At 39.0% G+C, this 18,589-nt stretch overlaps 1 protein-coding gene and 1 non-coding gene across 2 annotated transcripts; one reads left to right on the top strand and one right to left on the bottom strand.

The window, feature by feature from the left end:
- Positions 1–1,090: 1,090 nt before the first annotated feature.
- Positions 1,091–1,197, bottom strand: LOC143685308 (U6 spliceosomal RNA). Its single transcript, XR_013176555.1, has one exon. It is a non-coding gene; the product is annotated as a U6 spliceosomal RNA (small nuclear RNA).
- Positions 1,198–4,775: 3,578 nt separating this feature from the next.
- On the top strand, positions 4,776–5,720 carry LOC143683022 (olfactory receptor 13A1-like). Its single transcript, XM_077159350.1, has one exon. It carries the CDS (start codon positions 4,776–4,778, stop codon positions 5,718–5,720), a length of 945 nt encoding a protein of 314 aa, XP_077015465.1.
- The last annotated feature ends 12,869 nt before the right edge of the window (positions 5,721–18,589 follow it).

The raw sequence follows: 18,589 nt of genomic DNA, 5'->3' as shown, positions 1-18,589 counted from the left end.
ACATTCTAACTTATTATTTTGAAAGAATTTTAAACTTTCAGGATTATGCAAGCACAAATTCCAACATACCCCAACTTCTCCAATTACCCAGCATTACCACCGTTATCGTGTCATTTTACCAATAATGAATCTAAGTTTTCTGTCACTCTATCTATCTACCATTCTATCTATCTATTTATCTTCTGAACATTGAGAAGCAGGTGCACACATCACTCTTGAATACATGTCTATTACTCACGAACAAGTGTGTTCACTTATGTAATCAGCCTAAGTGCAGTTGTCAAGTTCAAGAAATTTAATGTTAATGTAAAGCTTTACAGTCTACCTTCCAATTTTTTTCTTATATCCCAATAATTTCCTTTTGAAACTTTTTGCCTCCATTCTTAGATGTCTTCCAGTAAAATGCATTTCATTGCATTTTCATTATCAGTTTAATTTCTGTCATGCATTTTCTAAAATTTTGTAGACATATACACAACATAAATCTTCTTATCCCAACCCTTACAAGGCAGTGGGATTCATCACACTGACCATATTGTGGTACCTTCACCATCACCATCTACTATAACTTTCCCATCACCCCAAACAGAAACTCTGCATAATGTATTAACTCCCCGTGGCCCCTGTGACCCACCCTGGTAGCCTGAAGTTTCATATTCTCTGACATTTTCCTTACTGTTACAATGGAGCTTAACTTTAGCAACCTAAATCTATGACAATCTTGATTGCTTCATTGCCAATTTAACATCTCAAGAGCATGCATAAATTATGTTCTATACCTCCCAACTATACCAAATTCTTTTTTCAAATCAAATATTTATCATTATGAATCAAAAACCATTGTTCTATCATCACATTTTATGCATTTCTGTTTAGGTCCATTAGGAAGAAAAAAATAGAGATACAAATCAACATACAATACTGGCATCCATATATACCTAAGTCATTATCTTTACTAAGATATTTATTACTTCATGTGGCTTCAGTCAATTTTCTATTGTCCTTTGCTTTCAACCTGCAGAAATTCCCTTGGAAATTCTAGTAAGGCCACTATAATGGTGACAATTTCTCTCTCTCTCTCTCTCTTTTTTTTCATATGGAATGCTTCATGAATTTGTGTGTCATCCTTGCACAGGGGCCATGCTAGTCTTCTCTGTATCGTTCCAATTTTAGTATATGTGCTGCAGAAACAAGCACCAAATTCTCTCTTGATCTGAGGATTTCTCAATTCTTCCTTCATTTTTGAAAGACAGTTTTGTATAAATAGAATTCGTGGTTGGCAATTCTTTCATCCTTTCCTGATAATTGATATTGTTGAGAACTTTTGATGCATGTATCGGTCATCCACAAACTGTGGTTTGTGGGGATTCTGTTTCATCAATCATCCGTTTTTTGTTGAGTAGTTTGACTTCATATTTTTCAGTTGAAAGCATGTTTCACATATAGTCTGTATATGAGTTCTTGATGACCCCGTGTGCTATCCTTATTCACTTTTAATAGTGTCTAGAGAAGAGGAGAAGCTTTTAATTTTTATGAAGACTGGCTTAGCAGTGAATCTCCTATTGTTACTGCTTTTGTGCCCTATTTAAGAAGTTGTGCCTAACAAATGTTGCCTATCAGATGGCAAAGATATTCCCTTATATTTGCTTTTGGAAACTTTATAATTTTACCTTCCCTCAACAGGCTATAACTAAACAGTTATCAATATTTATAAAGAGTGAGGTAGCAGTCAAAGTTTGTATTTTTTTCCATATTCCCATACAGTTCCTACAACATATTTTATTGAAAAGATATTCCTTTCCCATAGAACTTTTTAACACATCATCACAACAGAAACTTGACTAAAACGTAGGCATCTATCTTTCAAAAAACATTCTATTTCAATGATTTATTTGTATATCCATAAACAAAAATAAATTTGATGTAATTATGGTAGCATTCCTCATTTTACTCCTATGTCCTTGCACCATAAATCCATCAGATGTGTTCTTTTCTTCAAAACTGTTTTTTCTGTTACCAGTGCTTTGTGGTGGTATTTTTTTCTCAATTTCAGAATCAGCTTGGCAAATACTGTTTTGAAAAATATCTGCTAACATTAGGATTGTGATTGTGTTAAACCTACAGATCAATTTGTAGACTGTTGGAATTGTACTAATTTCATTCTTCTAATTCATGAAAGTGGTGTATCTCTTATTTAATTTCCCTCAGCAAGTTCTCATACATTTTTAGTTAGAGGTCTGTGTTTAAATGATCTTTTCTAGGCCATAGCTTTTTAAGTTTTACTTATTTCTGCTGAGCTTATAAAAAAAGAGTTGGAAAGTGTTTTCCTCCATTGTCTTCTTAGTCTGTGCAGTATTAATATCATTTCTTCATTAGATGTTAGCAAAAATTCCCAAGTGTATCCATCCAAGTGAAGATTATTTTTACAGGGAATTCAATGTCTTACACCAATATAAAGGATTTAGAATTTTTCTATTTTTTATTGGTTTTGTCAGTTGTGTTTTTCAAAGAATTTATGCATTTCTTCTGTTTTCAAAACTTTTGCCTTGCACATTATCATAATATTCCCTTACTATCATTTTAAGATCTATGTGATGTGTAGATATGTTTTGTCTATCATTCCTGTTCACACTAATTACTGATTTCTCTCTTTTTTTGTCATTATTAATCCTTCCAGGCTATTATCAAATTGCCAATCTTTCTAAATGACCAGCATTTAAATATGCTTATTTTCTCTACTGTTTGATTTTATTTAATTAATTTCTGTGGTTACACTTACATTTTCCTACTTTTTATTTACTCCATTTACAACTGGATTAGCTTGTTCCTTCTTAAATTAGAAACATAGGGTACTGACTTTAAACATTACCACTCTCTCCTAATATATATTTAATTGTAAAATAAATGGAATCTAAAATTTCTCACAACTTACTACCTGTCTGTTTCGAAAAAAGCATGACATGATCTAATTTTTTAATAAAAATATTCTCCAATTTTTCTTACTATTTCTTGGATGTATGTGTTATTTAGAAATTTGCCATGAAATTTCCATAGAGCTGGCATTATTCTAGTTATAATATTGCCATTGATTTTAATTTATTGGGTCAGCAAACATTTGTAAAATTTTAAGAATTTAAAATGTATCACATTTATACATTTTATGGAACTGCATATATCTAGATGGACAATGTTTCACGTGCCCTAAAAAAGCAGAAAATGTGACCCATTTTTTCAAAAGTCTTCATTTCCTAGGTTCCCTTGGCTAAAATTCTTGCTCTGAATTATTTTTCTCATGTGTCTCACTTGCAAGATTTCCAAATGGAGATAAGATGAAGCTTCTTTCACTTCTGTTACATGGGGGAGAAGAAATCTGAATTTTCTCTGTTTTATATTTACTTTGGACTCAAGTGGCCCATTCATGGATAATAAGTTAGTAATTAAGGTGTGAGTACAGGTCTCCTCACTTAGAAACCCTGCAAGAAGCACCAGGGCCCTCTCAGGAGGACCTTCCACATCAAACAGGAAGACTGAACATAGACAAAAATTCAGGGCGATTTTGGTCACTTTGAAGGAAGGAACACCAGTATTGAGGTGTCCTTTAGGATGGTTACCCTGGCTTCATTGAAGAATATATGGGGTGCCTGTTGCAACAAGAAACTGGGCATCTTAAAGATGCCAAAAATCTAACCAAAATGAATAGATGAAATGAGGTAGAGGGATTTTTTGAGAGATGTTTAGGAAATTATACCTGCAGTCTTTGGAAGCTGGTTCCATGGGAGGTAACCAAGATGTAAAATACTATCATTTGTTCATTGAACAAATGTCTCTTCGGTGCCTACTATGGCCAGGAGCTAAAGACATGGCAATGAGCCAGAGAAGTGAAACTTGCTCCCCAGAAGCTACACCTGAGACTTGGATGGCTGAGGGCCCAGGGGGAGGTGACTGCACTGAGGGAACCAGCCCAAGAGGGACATGTTAGGGGGAAATACAGGTGAGGTTGAGTTTGAAAGTCTGCAGTTCATCAGGCAGAAAACTACAAAAGTTCTTGCGATTCACAGGACAGTAACATGGGAGGGAGAGCACATGGAGTGAAAGATCTGTAAATGTTAGAGTGTGGACAAAACCAGCTCCCAGAATGGGAGAATGGACCAAGAGGACACAGGGAGAGTCAAGGTACCCAAAGACCAACTGTGAGGAATCATGCACATGGAAGGAGAGACAAGAAGATCCCCATCCCAAAAGAGATATAAAGGGCAGCTATGGAAGAATGATCCTGAGATGCAGGGTAATGTCAGGTGATTCATAGACTCAGAGATGAGACATTGAAGGGAGCTTTCATTGTAGGACCAGGAGGCAGAAACAGTGTCCCCAAGGTCATATAGGAAAGTGGGAGCACATGAATGGGACAGAGAGAGAGAGAAGGAACAGAGTCCTCTGCAAGGGATGTTCTTTTTGTCCTCACTGAGGAGGAAGAGTAGGGTGAGGGTGGGTGGCTCCAGAACACAAATCTAGATAGAAAATATTTCAAAGGGAAAATGAAAAGTCATTGAAATATATGTGGTTTTCAGGAAATCATTGCTCTGCATTGTAGTTTTGCAAATAAGTGGGCCTGCATCACTTAACCCAAGTGACTCCTTCCTTTTCCAAGAGCAGGGTGAGGTATAAAATAGACACAGAAGGAAACAAGAGCCTGAAGCACTTATCATGTCACCTCTGCAGAGTTTCCAGAAGGCGAGTCCAGCACTGATGACCACGTGGAGTGGTGCCCAGAAGTCATGCCTGGACAGGTGGAGAAGACCAACCAGACACTAGTGACAGAGTTTGTGCTTCAGGGGTTCTCAGAGCACCCACAACTGAGGCTGACCCTACTTGGCTGCTTCTTCTTCCTCTACACCTTGGCCCTTGTGGGAAACACTCTGATCATCACCGTCATCACCTGCAGTTCTGGTCTCCACAGTCCCATGTATTTTTTCTTGTTCAATTTGGCCACGATGGACATTGCCTGCACATCCACTGTGCTGCCCAAGGTGCTGGCTGGCCTGGCCCTAGAGGACAACACCATCTCCTTCCAGGGCTGCATGACCCAGCTCTTCTTCCTGTCCTGGTCTACATCTTCTGAGCTTGTGCTGCTCACAGTCATGGCCTATGACCGTTATGTGGCCATCTGCCGGCCACTGCATTACGGAGCCTTGATGAGCTTGTGGCTCTGCTTGGCACTGGCTGGGGCAGCCTGGCTCACCGGTGCCCTGAATGCCTCAGTCCACACAGGTCTGATGGCACAGCTGTCCTTCTGTGGACCCAATGCAATCACTCATCTCTTCTGTGAGATCCCTCCAATGTTGCTGCTCTCCTGCAGTCCCACCTATATAAACAGCATCATGACTGTCTTGGCTGATGCCTTCTATGGATGCACCAACTTCCTGTTCACCCTCATGTCCTATGGCTTCATCATTGCCAGCATCCTACGCATCCGCTCAGCCGAGGGGAAGAGAAGGGCCTTCTCCACCTGCTCCTCCCACCTCATCGTGGTCTCTATCTACTACTCAGCTGTGGTCTGTGCCTACATGAGCCCGGCCTCCAGCTACAGTCCAGAGAGAAGCAAACTGGCTGGAGTGTTGTACACAGCTTTCAGCCCCACCCTAAACCCACTCATCTACACATTGAGAAACAAGGATGTCAAGGCAGCCCTAGGGAAACTCCTCCCCTTTTATAGACATTAAATGCCATTCTTCTGTCCTGGATTGCCCTGTGCCATATTCTGAAGACCACACAAAAAGAAATAAGAACTAAATATCACAGTTTTATTGAAATCATCCTCAGCTTTGTCAGCTGGCCAAATTGGTATGGCCTAACGGGTGTCATTTTGTTTGTTGGAATAATTTGAATGTGTTGGATTGACTCCTGGATGATATCTCATGATTGTCACATACTAAATTTAAGTCTACAGAGGCAGACATAATTCCTGGGAGTCTCTCTTCATGTATGCCACATTCTGAGCAACGTGTCAGGTTCTGGGTAAATCACTCAAAGAATACTGAGATCTAAAATTTCCCCCATAGTCTTCTCCTGGTCCCATCTTCCTTAGATGTCACTCCTACTTTCTCACACACCAAGCCCTAAATGAAAGGGTTAACCAATTTTGCAGTTACTGGAAGTCCTAGGCCCACTAAATTGCCCTCTCTAATGTACTGCCCCATTCAGGCACTTCCCCTGCCCATGTACTTGTCCATAGCGGTTTATTTGTCCAGGACATGTACTTGTCCACAGGGGTTTATTTGCCCAGGATCCCCACTGCATCAGCACACATTCAAAATCGGTTTATATTCAAAGTCATCGCAAATGCCCTTCTCCTCAAAGTCTTTCATTATCTGAGCCACAGAGAGCAACTTGTTTTTCTTGGACCTCTTGTGGTCTGATTCCCCAAGATGTTAATTTCAGGCCCAGTCTGCATCACCATCAGCATTAGGAGCCCCTTCATATGGCATGTATCTCTGCCCTGCTCTGTCCAGTGTGGCGCTCCATCCCAAAATTCCACTGTGCCTAATCACCCTTATGTGGAGGTACGTACATCACTGCCCAACTCCTCTGCTTATTCACAAAAATGACCACAGATGCATGTATAAATATGAGTTGCATCAGTAGACCACACAAACCTACAGCTGAAGATGCACCAGGTTCTTCATGAACCATTTAGACACTGTAACCCAACTTTAATAAAATTGAGTTTACAGATAATGAGGCATGATATCTTGTCCAGTCATGATTTGAGTTCATTGGGAAAGGCTTTGGGTTAGCTGGCCATGTCCATGGAAATGGGATGGGGGAGTAAGTCTCTGATCCCGGTTTGGGCTTTCCATTGTCGATTGCTGGAGTGAAGGTTTTGTGTTGTGAATTCATTTCTAAAGTTGCAGCAATTACCACAAGTGGGTGTCTTAAAATTTATTCTCTCATTGTTCTGGAGGCTACAATTCCAATCCAAGGTATTGGCAGGGTAATACTCCCTCTGAAAGTACTGAGAGGGTATTGTACCTTGCCCTTTCCAGCTGTTGGTGGTGCCTGATGGTCCTTGGTTTGTGGCAGCATCAATCCAATCCCTACCTCCATCATCATATGGCCTCCTTCCCTGTGTCTCTCCTCTGTGTCCATGTCTCCATCTTCACCTCCTTTCTCTTATTAGGAAACCAGGTATTGATTGAGATGAGATCCTTAGGTTAATTACATCAGCAAATAACCAATTACAAATATGAACACATGCATGGGTTCTCAGTATTTTTCTTGGGATTTTATTCAACACACTAGTTGTCAGCTTGCCCACCAAATTTGTCCCTGTACTGCATGGAGGGTACATTAACCCCATCCCAATATACGCCTCCACCCATATCAACCCATTACAGCATCAACACTAAGTAGAAAATCTTGTTTAAACAATATCAGATCCAAAGTCCCATAGCTCATCAATTAAATCTTGTAGATCATGGGTGAGACTCTGGATATGATCTAACTAGTGGGAAAGTTCTTCTTCCTGAATGCTGAAAATATAAAACAAGTCAACATCTACTAAAATAACATGATGGGACAGACATTGAATGGACATCCCCATTCCAAAAGTGATGAACTGGAAAAAGTAAGAGTCACTAGTTTCAGGCAATTTCAAAACCCAGCACAGAAAATTTTCAGGTTCTTCTACTTTCTGTCATTAATGATGTCAGAATCTAAAGCATGTTTTCTCACAGATACAAGGTCACACACTTGGTTGTTCTGGAAGATAAAATTTGACAAAGCTGGTGAGTTCTTAGTCCAGTTCTCTTGTGCTGCACTGGTCATATAGACCTTTAAGGTCTCCCTGGGTGCTGCTCCTGAAAATTGTCTCTACATTGGCAGGGACTCAGTCAGCCTGATCTCTTCTCTAGATTAAGATTAAGTTTCAAATTACATCACAGAAAGCCCAATATCCATGGCAGACAATGTAGAAAACATTTTTTCTTCCTTGTGAAGAAAGACTGAAGGAAGGTAATCTTGGCTTGGTGGGGAAATATATAGTCTTTCTTCAGGCTGAAAGTTACCATCAGTCTTCTATGTTGTTCTGCTCCAATTCCTAAGAGCATGGAGCCTTTGTCACTACCACCTAAAAGAGGAGGTAGAAGGAGCAACATGGGCAAAGGGTCATGTTCTGGCTCATTCTGGGGCCAACATCTTTCACTGACATATGTTTAGCCAGATTGAGCATATTGCAGCCTTGATGGAAAGAAGAGAATTTGGCAAATAGGAGAAGAGACACATCGACTGGCCTTCCCATCTACGACAATGAATTTATTTGTCAGTTGGGCCCAGAAGCCCAAAATTGGATTAGAATAGCAAATGGAAATGACCAAAATATGACTATTAAAGTAGCTCCCTGTTTTCTAGATAGAGCTACAATAATATCTCCACAGTTTTCCTATGTCATTCCTAAGTCATTCTCTGCAAGACTGATTGGGCCAAGGTCCAAGGCTGAAGGCAAGTTAGAGACCAACCTCTCTGATATTCAAGAAAGACTACAAAGTTAACAGAGTTTTCTGAGAACTCTGGACTATCCTTAATTGAACCTGGAGTCAGAATTGATTTATTGCTCTATTTGTCAAGGGACTAAAGTTAACAGTGCAGCATTAGTAAAAAGGCACAGATTTTACTTGGAAGCAGTCTCCATTATTGAAATGACAAAAATTGATCAACAGTTACCTCCCTCTCTAGAAGTGGAAAAGGACACTAAACTTCCAAAACCTTCCCCTTACAATGAAAACAACTGCAGACCTCTCCTAAATCATCCCATATTCCAGACATCCTGGGGACTGTCACTATTACAATTAAACAGGGCACTGAAAAAAAGAGCAGTTTTAATGAAAATCAAATGTTATACGATGCTACCAATCCACAAACTCCACCATGTAATGCTCATTGACTGACTTCTGTGGGTAAATGTGGCTTTCTTCCATCCCTCACACTTAACCAGGAAGTCAAAAAAAATAAAACTAATAGAAAAACTTGCACTTTCTTAACTAATACAACTAATACCAGTGTTATCAATCCTGCTTATAAGCAGTCCTTACATCTGAGCAAATATGTGGTAGATATTGCAGGGGTCTCAAGTTCAAATCAGCTCCAATCTCAGTTATCAAAGGACCAGTCACAGAAATGCATTCTTTCCTACTTTGTAATAATGTGCAAGTCAACTTATTAGGACAAGTCTCTAAGTAAATGGAAATGATCTCAAGTTAAATGAAAAGGGGGAAATAATTTTATTCCCTTTTAGACCAGAAAAATTTATACATCACCCAGACACATCAAGCTTTGAATATGATTTCACCCTTAAACAATCAATAGATAATACTCTCTGGGCTTCCAACCTTAAAGAGTTTGATTCCAATCTCCTATGCATTTAGAAAAAAATGAAAAGTGCACAAATAATTTTAGTCCAAATGGGTCAATATGAACCCCAAACTTTCTCAATGCCCCTTCAAGCCAGAAGCCATTAGAAGTTTGACTCCCATGACTCAAGACTTCAAACAGCAGACCTTAATAATCCCGTGCATTAGTTCCTGCAATGTGACCAGCCTCCTTGTAAGAAAATCCAATGGTAAAGGAAGGTTTGACCAAGACCTAAGAGCAAGAAATAAAATTGCCATTCCTTGCTTATCCACTGTCCCAAATCTTCCCCTACTCCTATTCCAGATTCCACTGGATAACCCATTTCATTGTAGTTGTCCTCTGCAGTGCTTTCTTTAGCATCCAGCCCACACTGATGGCCAATATCCATTCACATTCACATAGAATGAATTACAGTGTACCTGCATGTTAGGCCTCAGGGATTCACAAAATCACCCAGATACTTTTCATTAACCCTTAAAAAATGGCTTTCAAGGCATAACCTTTTCCTTAGGCAACACTCATAAAATATATTGAGGCTCTCCTTGTATATTCCCCTAATAAAAAAAGATGTCAAGTTGACTCTCTGCATTTAGTACAACTAAACTTAAGTGGTCATAAATCCCTTGGGAACACAACCCAATTTGTTCCATAAGAAATCTGTGTTTGTTTGCAAACTGCTGGAATGTGACTTACCAGAACTGGGATGGCTTTTATAAAGGGGATTTAAGAAATTACAAGTTTACAGTTCTAAGGAAGAGGAAGTGTCCAAATTAAGGCAACAACAAGAGGTTACCTTCACTCAAAAAAAGCCAATAGCTTTTAAACACTTCTGTCAACTGGGAAGTCACATGGTTGACATCTGCTGGTCCCTTCTCTTGGGCTCCATTGCTTTCAGTCACTTTTTCTGTGGGGGTTCGTCACTTTGCTTCTCCAGGGCTGGCACTTATCTCTTGGTTTCCCTTGGCTCTCCACAGGTCCTGGTTTGCTTAACATTTCATCGTGACATCATCTGGGCTCCAAACATCTCCAAAACTCTGTCTCTGTTCTCCAAGTGTCTGCATCTGTGTCAGCTCTTTTCAGAAGTCTCCATCAGCTCTCTCTCTGTAGACTCTGTCATTTCTATCTCTCTCCAAACTGGTTCCCCTTTTAAGGACTCTAGTAATCTTATCAAAACCCACCTAGAATGGGTGGTGTCGCATCTCCATCTAATCAAAATATTTTGCCCACAACTGGGCGTGTCACATTTCCATGGAGATAATCTAATAGAAGGTTTTCAACCTACAGTATTGAATTGGAATTAAAAGAAATAGCGGTTTCCACAAGAGTGGATGATGATTAAAACATACTATTTATTGAAACAAGTTTTCCCTAGGACCAACTTCAAGCTAACCCCAGTAGACAACCCACATCTAATCCTCTATACTGATAGATCATATTTGAAAACAAAATACCTAACAACAGATGACAACTGGATAATACCATAATTACCTTAATAAAGGATCTTGATAGCAGAATTCATCCTAAAAAACTTTCATCCAACAGACAGAATTAACACCCCTTACTTCAGCTTTCCAAATACCTAAAGGCTTAAGATCAGACATTTAAATTGATAACAGATTTGCCTTTGATATAGGACATTATATTGATATGATCTAGAAACACAAGCCTAGTTTAACTAAACTGGAACTGCCATAAGGGACAGAAAGCATGTAGCTAATCTATTATAAGGTCATTTACTGCCCAAGCCAACTGCTGTTAACACAATTAAGGCTCACACCATGAAGTCCTTAACTCAAATGAAAGTTCTGGTAATCAATTGGTTGACCAGTCCACTTAGGTGGCAAGTTGAAATCTTTCCACAAAAATGAAAGAAATTTGTTTGGTGGATCAAGTCCCTATAATTGCAAACCTGAGCACATGAAAAAAAATATCATGAGTTGGAAACTCTCCTGAATCATACTGCTTGCATTTCTTTCAGAAATCTTGTTGCTGACTTTGATGGAATCCATTTTCCCAGTATTTCCTCAATTGTCCAGAAGTCAATTCTCTCTCCATGAGACATGACACTGGACCTTCTAGCTAAGTGGACAGCTGGAGTATGTCCCATAAAAATGGGACAGCCTACAATCAATCTTTATTGATGAGCCTTTCTACCACCAATCTTTAAAGGTGAGCCTTTGAGAAGAAAAGATCCTCTCAAGGGGAAATGTTAAAGGAACTCCCTGTGGAGATGAGGTGCAGCAGCTGAAACACTCATTCATTGCTGGTGGGAAATCAAGATGATGTGGCCACTTTGGAAGACAAGCTGATAGGTTATAAGGAAGTTATAATATCCTTATGACATCAGCTAAGAATTGTGCTCTGATGTATATCCTCAAAGGTGGGGAATTTTATGTCCAGAGAAAAGGATGCAAATGAATGTTTATAATAGCTTTTCATAATTTCTAAAAATAAGAAGAAATCATGAAGTCATTTCAAGGGTGAATGGATAAAAAACTATGGCTCATCCATACAATGAAATATTGTTCAGAAATGTAAGAAGTGAGTTAACAAACTATGAAAAGACATGAAGGAAACAATGCTAAGTGAAAAAAAAAGGTTGTAAAGCTTACTTACTGTATGATTACAACTTGGACATTCTGGTAAAAGCAAAATATGAAACTGAAAAGTTCAATGAATGCCACAAGTTATGGGGAAAAGATTGATTGTTATACATAAACCACCTGTATTTATCTGTATATGCCGCGGTCCAGCCACAGCAGAGGGAACGGGCTTGAAGGTGTGGAGGGTCGTCGGCGCGAGAAGAACACCAAGAGACAGCTTAGAGAATTCTTTTCTGAGAAGAGTTGCTTAGATTTATTTTTGCTTAACTGATTTTATCCCCTTATTCTTGGCAAGGAAACAGGTATCACAGGATCATGGTTGTGTCATGGCTTACGTTTTAGGTAAAGTTACAGGTTCAGGGAAGCAAAGCTAAAGTACACGTTCTGATTTTCTTAGGAAAATTTACACAAGATTTCAATAGCAGCAAGATATTGGCTTAAACCGCAGACATTGTGTATGAAGTTTTCTGAGTTTAGACTTTCTTTTCCTATTATTCTACAGGTGAGGCAATATGTCAAGACCTATTTTAATCTGGTTAAAGGTTAGCTTGTTTTGATTAAAAGGTTACATTGTTTACTTAGATTTTTTATTGTTTTATAGCAATGGACCAGCGCCGTGGTGGGGAGTAAATTTCTAGGATGGCTCAATGCAGGGTTTTTTAATCGTAAGTGTTTACTCTCTATGGGGTACTTTTCTGTGACTTGTTCTAAAAGCACTTCTGCCTGCTGCATCTGCAGCATGACTTGCTTAATGGGGGCATCCCAACCTAATTTTTTCCAAACAGTCATTAACAAGGTTTTGTAATTTGTACAATTTGTATCATTTTTTCCAGTTCTTAATACAAAATTTTTTGCTTTCTGATTCGTTTTGATATAATGCTTGGAGAACAACCAGCAACAAGAAACACACAATTAGTGTCATTAATCCCAGTATTTTTCTATTACACCATTTTATGCCTCATCCTCTTTTGGGGCGTTGAAGGCCTTGCCACCGCCCTTCCTTCCAGGGAACTGTGTCAAACCAGGGAGGAAAAAGAGGATGCGGCATGTATATATACAACAAAGCTGCAAGAAAGTAATCTCCTCAAATGCTTTAAATTACCACTAGAAAAGCAGGAAACAGTTAAGTATAAACCTTTTAAAATATGTGCAAGATTTGTATGCAAGCATATAAAACTTTAAAAAAAATAGAAATGACCCTAAATAAGAGGGCTGAATAATGGCTTCAAAGAATTTAAATTATTTAAATGTCATTATCCACAACTTTTAATCTAATGATTAAGTGCAATCCCAATAAAAATTTGAGTTTTTTTTTAAATAGAAACTGACAAGCTCATTTAAAAATATACATGGAAAAGCAAAAGGACAGACCTGTCTAAACACTTTTGAAAATGTTAGTGGACACTATCTGATTTTAAGACTTATAATCATGCAATGAGTTGTATTGGAAAAAGGATATATGTTTAGATCAATGGAAAGAAAGGAAAATCTAGCCACAGGCCCACACATATATGGTCAATTGGTTAAAGTCAAAGGAGTAAAGGCAATTCAGCAAAGACATGGAAGTCTTTTCAGCAAATTGTGCTGGAACAATTGGATTTCCATTTATCAGAACAGTAAACCTCAACTTTTACATCACAGCACTTACAAAGCTCTACTTGAAATGGATCAAATACCTAAACATAAAAGCCAACCCTATGCCACAAATTCTAGAAGAAATATAGCAGGAAATCTTTTGCATCTTAGGGGTAAATAATGATTTCCTCTCTAAGGCACAAAGTAAATAAATCACAAAGGAACAGCTGGATAAGGTGGGCTACATAAAAATTGAAAACTGGCTTTACACAGGAAAGTTAATAAAAAAAAAAGAGGGAAAAACAGAAGAGGAGAACTTTTCTGCGAAACTTGTTTTGATGAAGGACTAGTGTCCAGAATACATAAAGGTCTCTCAATATGCAATAATAAAAAAGCAAAGAACCCAATAAAGTTGCCAAAGGACATTGCACCAAAGGTTATGTATAAATGACCAATAAGCATGTAAAATGAATTTTAACTTCATTGTTCATCAGTGAAATGCAAATAAAAAATACAATGAGATTCCATTACAAACATATCAGAATGACTAAAATTAAAAATATTGACCATTATAAATGTTACCAAGAAGGCTAAGAGAACGGAACTCTAATACATTGCTTCTCAGAATGTCAAATGGTACAAATACCTTGTAAAACATGTTGGGGGAAAGGTACATCTACCTGTGGGAATAAAACTATTTAGAAATGAACAGAGAGAAACAAGAGCTACAGAAAATGTGGAGAAAGAGATGTACCTCTTCACTTTTGTTGGTAAGGAAATGAGAGGTTCAGCCCCATGGATGGCAGTGTGGTGCTTACACAGGAAGCTAGGGGTGGGGTTGCCATGTTATCCCGAAACCTCATTGCTCAGTGTATACCTGGAGGAGCTGAGTTTAGGGACATGAATGGACATTTGCACACTGGCGTCTCTGGCAGCAATGTTCAAGATCCACAATGAATGGAGGTGGCTTAAGGGTACAATGACTGAGGAATGGAAGGGGGAACTCTGGTGTATACATATGATGGACTATTGACCGGCTTCAAGAAGGAATGAAGTTGTGAGGCATGCAACTAGATGAATGAACCTTAAAAGCTGTATGTTGATTGAAATGTCAGGAACAAAAAGACAAATATTATCATGCTCCAATCATATGGACTAACTAGAATACAAAAATTTGGTGAACTAAAGTTTAGAACATGGGACACCAGGTTGGGGCATATTGCAAAGGGTACTAGCTTGTAAGCTCTTACAGGAGCCATATACATTCAGGAAGTGTAACTATTAATTTAAAATTCTGAAATATGGAGCTATTTGTATATAACATGGTCTTTCCCAGAAACTTAGGGTATTTATGTGACACCTAAGATGAAGAGTTAGAGCTCTGAAGCTATGAAAGTCAGAACTACCCTATAGAGGAACTGTTGTAAAAGTTGAAAAATGGATCAGATTTTGAGTAGATATATGAATGAAGATGATCTTGATAGGACTAAGCTATATCAGAAGACTGGGTAAAGGATGGTATCATCCATATTTTAAAAGTTCAACTTCTGTGTGAGACTAAAGAAAGAGATGTTGTTTGGTGAAAAAATTATATTAGGAGTAGTGCATTTCCTAATTTAACTTGTGTGGTCAGTTTAATTGAACACTGTATTAGTTGGCATTTTCTAGAGAAACAGAATCAGCAGGAGATACCTGTAAGTGTAAAATTTATAAAAGTATCTCACATAACCATGGAGATGTAAGAGTCCAAGGTCTGTCGGGCAGACCATGAGCTGACAGTTCCAATGAAGGTCTTCAAGGAACTCACAGGAGAGGTTGGCTGTCTGAAGCACAAAGAGTGATTGTCTCTTCTGAATCCTCCTTAAAGGCCTTCTGGTGATTAGATTAAGTATCATCCATTGCAGAAGACACTTCCCTTAGCTGAGTGCAAACAGCTGTGGATGCAGCCAACATCGTCATTATTTAAGTCCATGAAATGTCCTCACAGCAACACACAGGCCAGCACATGCCTGACCAGACTGCCTGGCACCACCACCTGGCCAGGTTGACACACGAACCTGACCATCACAATCCACCCCTTGTTAGCTAGGTAACTATACACATCACCTTAAACCGTACTTACACTCTACTAAATAGAGAACAATAACATACAGATTTTTTCCTCCCATAACAATGCTCCACTATCCTGTGTACAACCAGAAATGCATTAAATATCTCCAGAATAGGGAGCAAGTCTTTGGGTAATATTCACTCTTACCCTTGATATCTTACAACTTAAATACTATAACATGAACAAAATGGTTTATGCCATATGATAAAGGGAATAAAATAAGGAGGAAAACTAAGATGTTTGATTTATGTATAAATACATAAATATGCAAAGCAATTACAAGACAGGGAAGAAATATTCATACCACAACAGTCCTTGTTTCTGCAACTGATAACATGGGTCATAGTTCATACTGATCACTACCTTTTTCCACTACCCATTCCATGTTCCCTTTACCCTCAGCAAGCACCTCAGGTGGCCAGGTTCTTTGCCTGGTAGGATGACCCAAATCTTCATTCCTGAAGTTTTGGAGTCCTTGGTAGTCCTGCCAAGAATAGGTTTTTGCAGTTTTCCGTTGATTCTAATCACAGAGCATGAAAGCACTAAGAGATACCCTACAGCATCTCCTATATTCCAGGGAAACTCTTCTTTATCTCCATTGTGTAGTTGCAGTCTTATTTCCTCCTGACAGTCAGGGTCAATCACCCCAGACAATAATGCAATCTCATTCTTGGCTTGTTGATCCAGGGTCATGAGTAGCCCAAAGTGACCAGGTGGCAGTCTTAGATTCCAGTTCAATGAAATCATTGTTGCTTCTCCTGGTGGAAGCACTTCCCCTTCTGGAACTAAAACCTGCAGACCAGCAGAGCTCAAGGCCACAGAGACAGGAAGCAAAAATTTTCCTAGTGGATACTATGGGTAATAGTGAGTGGTGTCACTCCCCTTTCCACCCCTTGGTTCCTGGACCCATGGATCCTGGCTATGGGAGAAACAGCACCATACAGTGGATGCTGATTCAGAGCAATGCACTTCCTCCTGGAGAACATCACACCAGCCCTGCAAGGTTTGCCACCTAGTTGGCATTATTACTGAGTTTTCTAAAGGCCATTCCACTGTTCTATAAGGCAAGTGCCTCTGGATGAAGAGGAACATGGTAAGAACAGAAATTCCATAAGTATGTGCCTAGTCTCACCCTTCATTTGCTGTGAAGTGTGTTCCCTGATCAGAAACAATGTTGTGTGGAATACCATGATCATGGATAAGGTATTCGGTAAGTCCATGGATGATAGTATTGGCAGAAGTTTGAACCTAAACATGGCATCATGAAACACATGATAATTGTTGAAATGAAGTATTGGTTGTGGGGAGGCAGCAATTTAATAATAAAAATGAATTGAAATCTCTCCCTACCTTCAAAGAGGTGGCCATCCATTGAGGTAGAGTGATGGGGGTGCAGGGATTGATAACTAAATGCGATGGGCTGTTGCTTTCTCCCAAACTCTCATTTAACTGGTTGAAACCTGTTTCTCTAGGCTTTGTCACACAACTTCCTCTAGGAACCATTCTCAGTTCCCTCTGAGTCCTCACACAGAAGGTTCTCTTTGAATAGAAGGCTCTCCCTCCCATACCCTCCCTGGCTCACCCTGCCTCAGAGGCACATGTTGTTTAAGAGTTGGTTCCAGCCAAACTCCTGCACTTGGTTTCCATCTCCACCCCTTTACTGGCCGTGTAATCTTCGACATTCCGCTTGAGCTCTCCATGCCTTGCTTCCCTCATCTATAAAATTAGGACAACCCTACCCAGTTCATAGTTTTGTAACTGGGATGAAATAATTTAATACATGTGAACACTGAGAGCTGTGAGTGGCTTTTTAAGACCTAGTGAATGTTTGCTGTTATTATTGTACTTAGTTCACAGCTTACTGAGTGTGTCCTACCTAGAGGATTTTCCTGCTTAATGTATTCATAGCATCCAATTATCCCCCATTGTGGCATTCATCATGATTCATGGGAGATTTTCATTCACAAATCTGTCCCCTCCATTTGGACAGTAGCAATTTGGTGGGTAAAAACCAGGTCTACCTCATCTTTTCAGTTCTACAAAGTACAACAGTGTCTGACACATAGTAGGTACTTGATAAATGTTTGTTGAGTCAATGCACATATGTGCAGCTTCCAAAGGACAAAGACATCCAGATTATGTGATGCCATCACTTAAAAAAAAAACTGGATCTAGACCAATGTTATTTCATCTTACTGGCCTGGAGACTCAGGAAATATTATTGTGGATGTCCTTAGCACCTCCATGTGTTTTTCTTTGGGACCTCTGTAACAGAGTTGTAGTTGTCTTTACACACACTCAAAAAGGACTGAACTCAGAAACTCTGTGGCCAACCTGTCTGAGAGGTTTAAGAGTGTGCTCCAGTAAAAATCCACTGTTTTCTGCTGAAGTCAGACTTCCATATTTGTTCTGGAGGCCATTTTAAAAAGGAAACAGCAAATTTAAATAGTCCTTCCTATTCAGGGAAGGACTAGTAAATTATGACACAATAAATCTCTCACCTAGGAAGGAGATTGGCTTAATTTTTATAGTTCCAGTAGGTAGAACAGGGGCAAGTGGCTGGAAACAATGCAACAAAAGATTTATGTGTGTTCACAAATTTGAAAACTGCTACAGTGGCACATCTCTTCAAACTTTTCTTGCACCATGCCAACCTTATATATTCCATTGCACTTAAGAAATACTTTATCATAGCGTGGATGACATTCAATTGCACTACAAGTAGCACTACAAGTAGTTGATTGCAGAAAATGGTCAAGCATTCTTCCTCTATCTGTACCCATGCTTTCTAAAGTGACTTTCAAGGTACTTTCATAAAAAAGGGGGATACTTTTTTCCACCATTCACATGGCACTACTATTTGATTGAATTGGTCATTGAGACAGCAGCAAATCAG

This window comes from Tamandua tetradactyla, chromosome 5 (assembly GCF_023851605.1).
Source record: "Tamandua tetradactyla isolate mTamTet1 chromosome 5, mTamTet1.pri, whole genome shotgun sequence".
In the NCBI taxonomy this organism is placed as follows: Eukaryota; Metazoa; Chordata; class Mammalia; order Pilosa; family Myrmecophagidae; genus Tamandua; species Tamandua tetradactyla.
The sequence above is the reverse complement of the archived record's forward strand: the minus strand, read 5'-3'. Positions and strand labels throughout refer to the sequence as shown.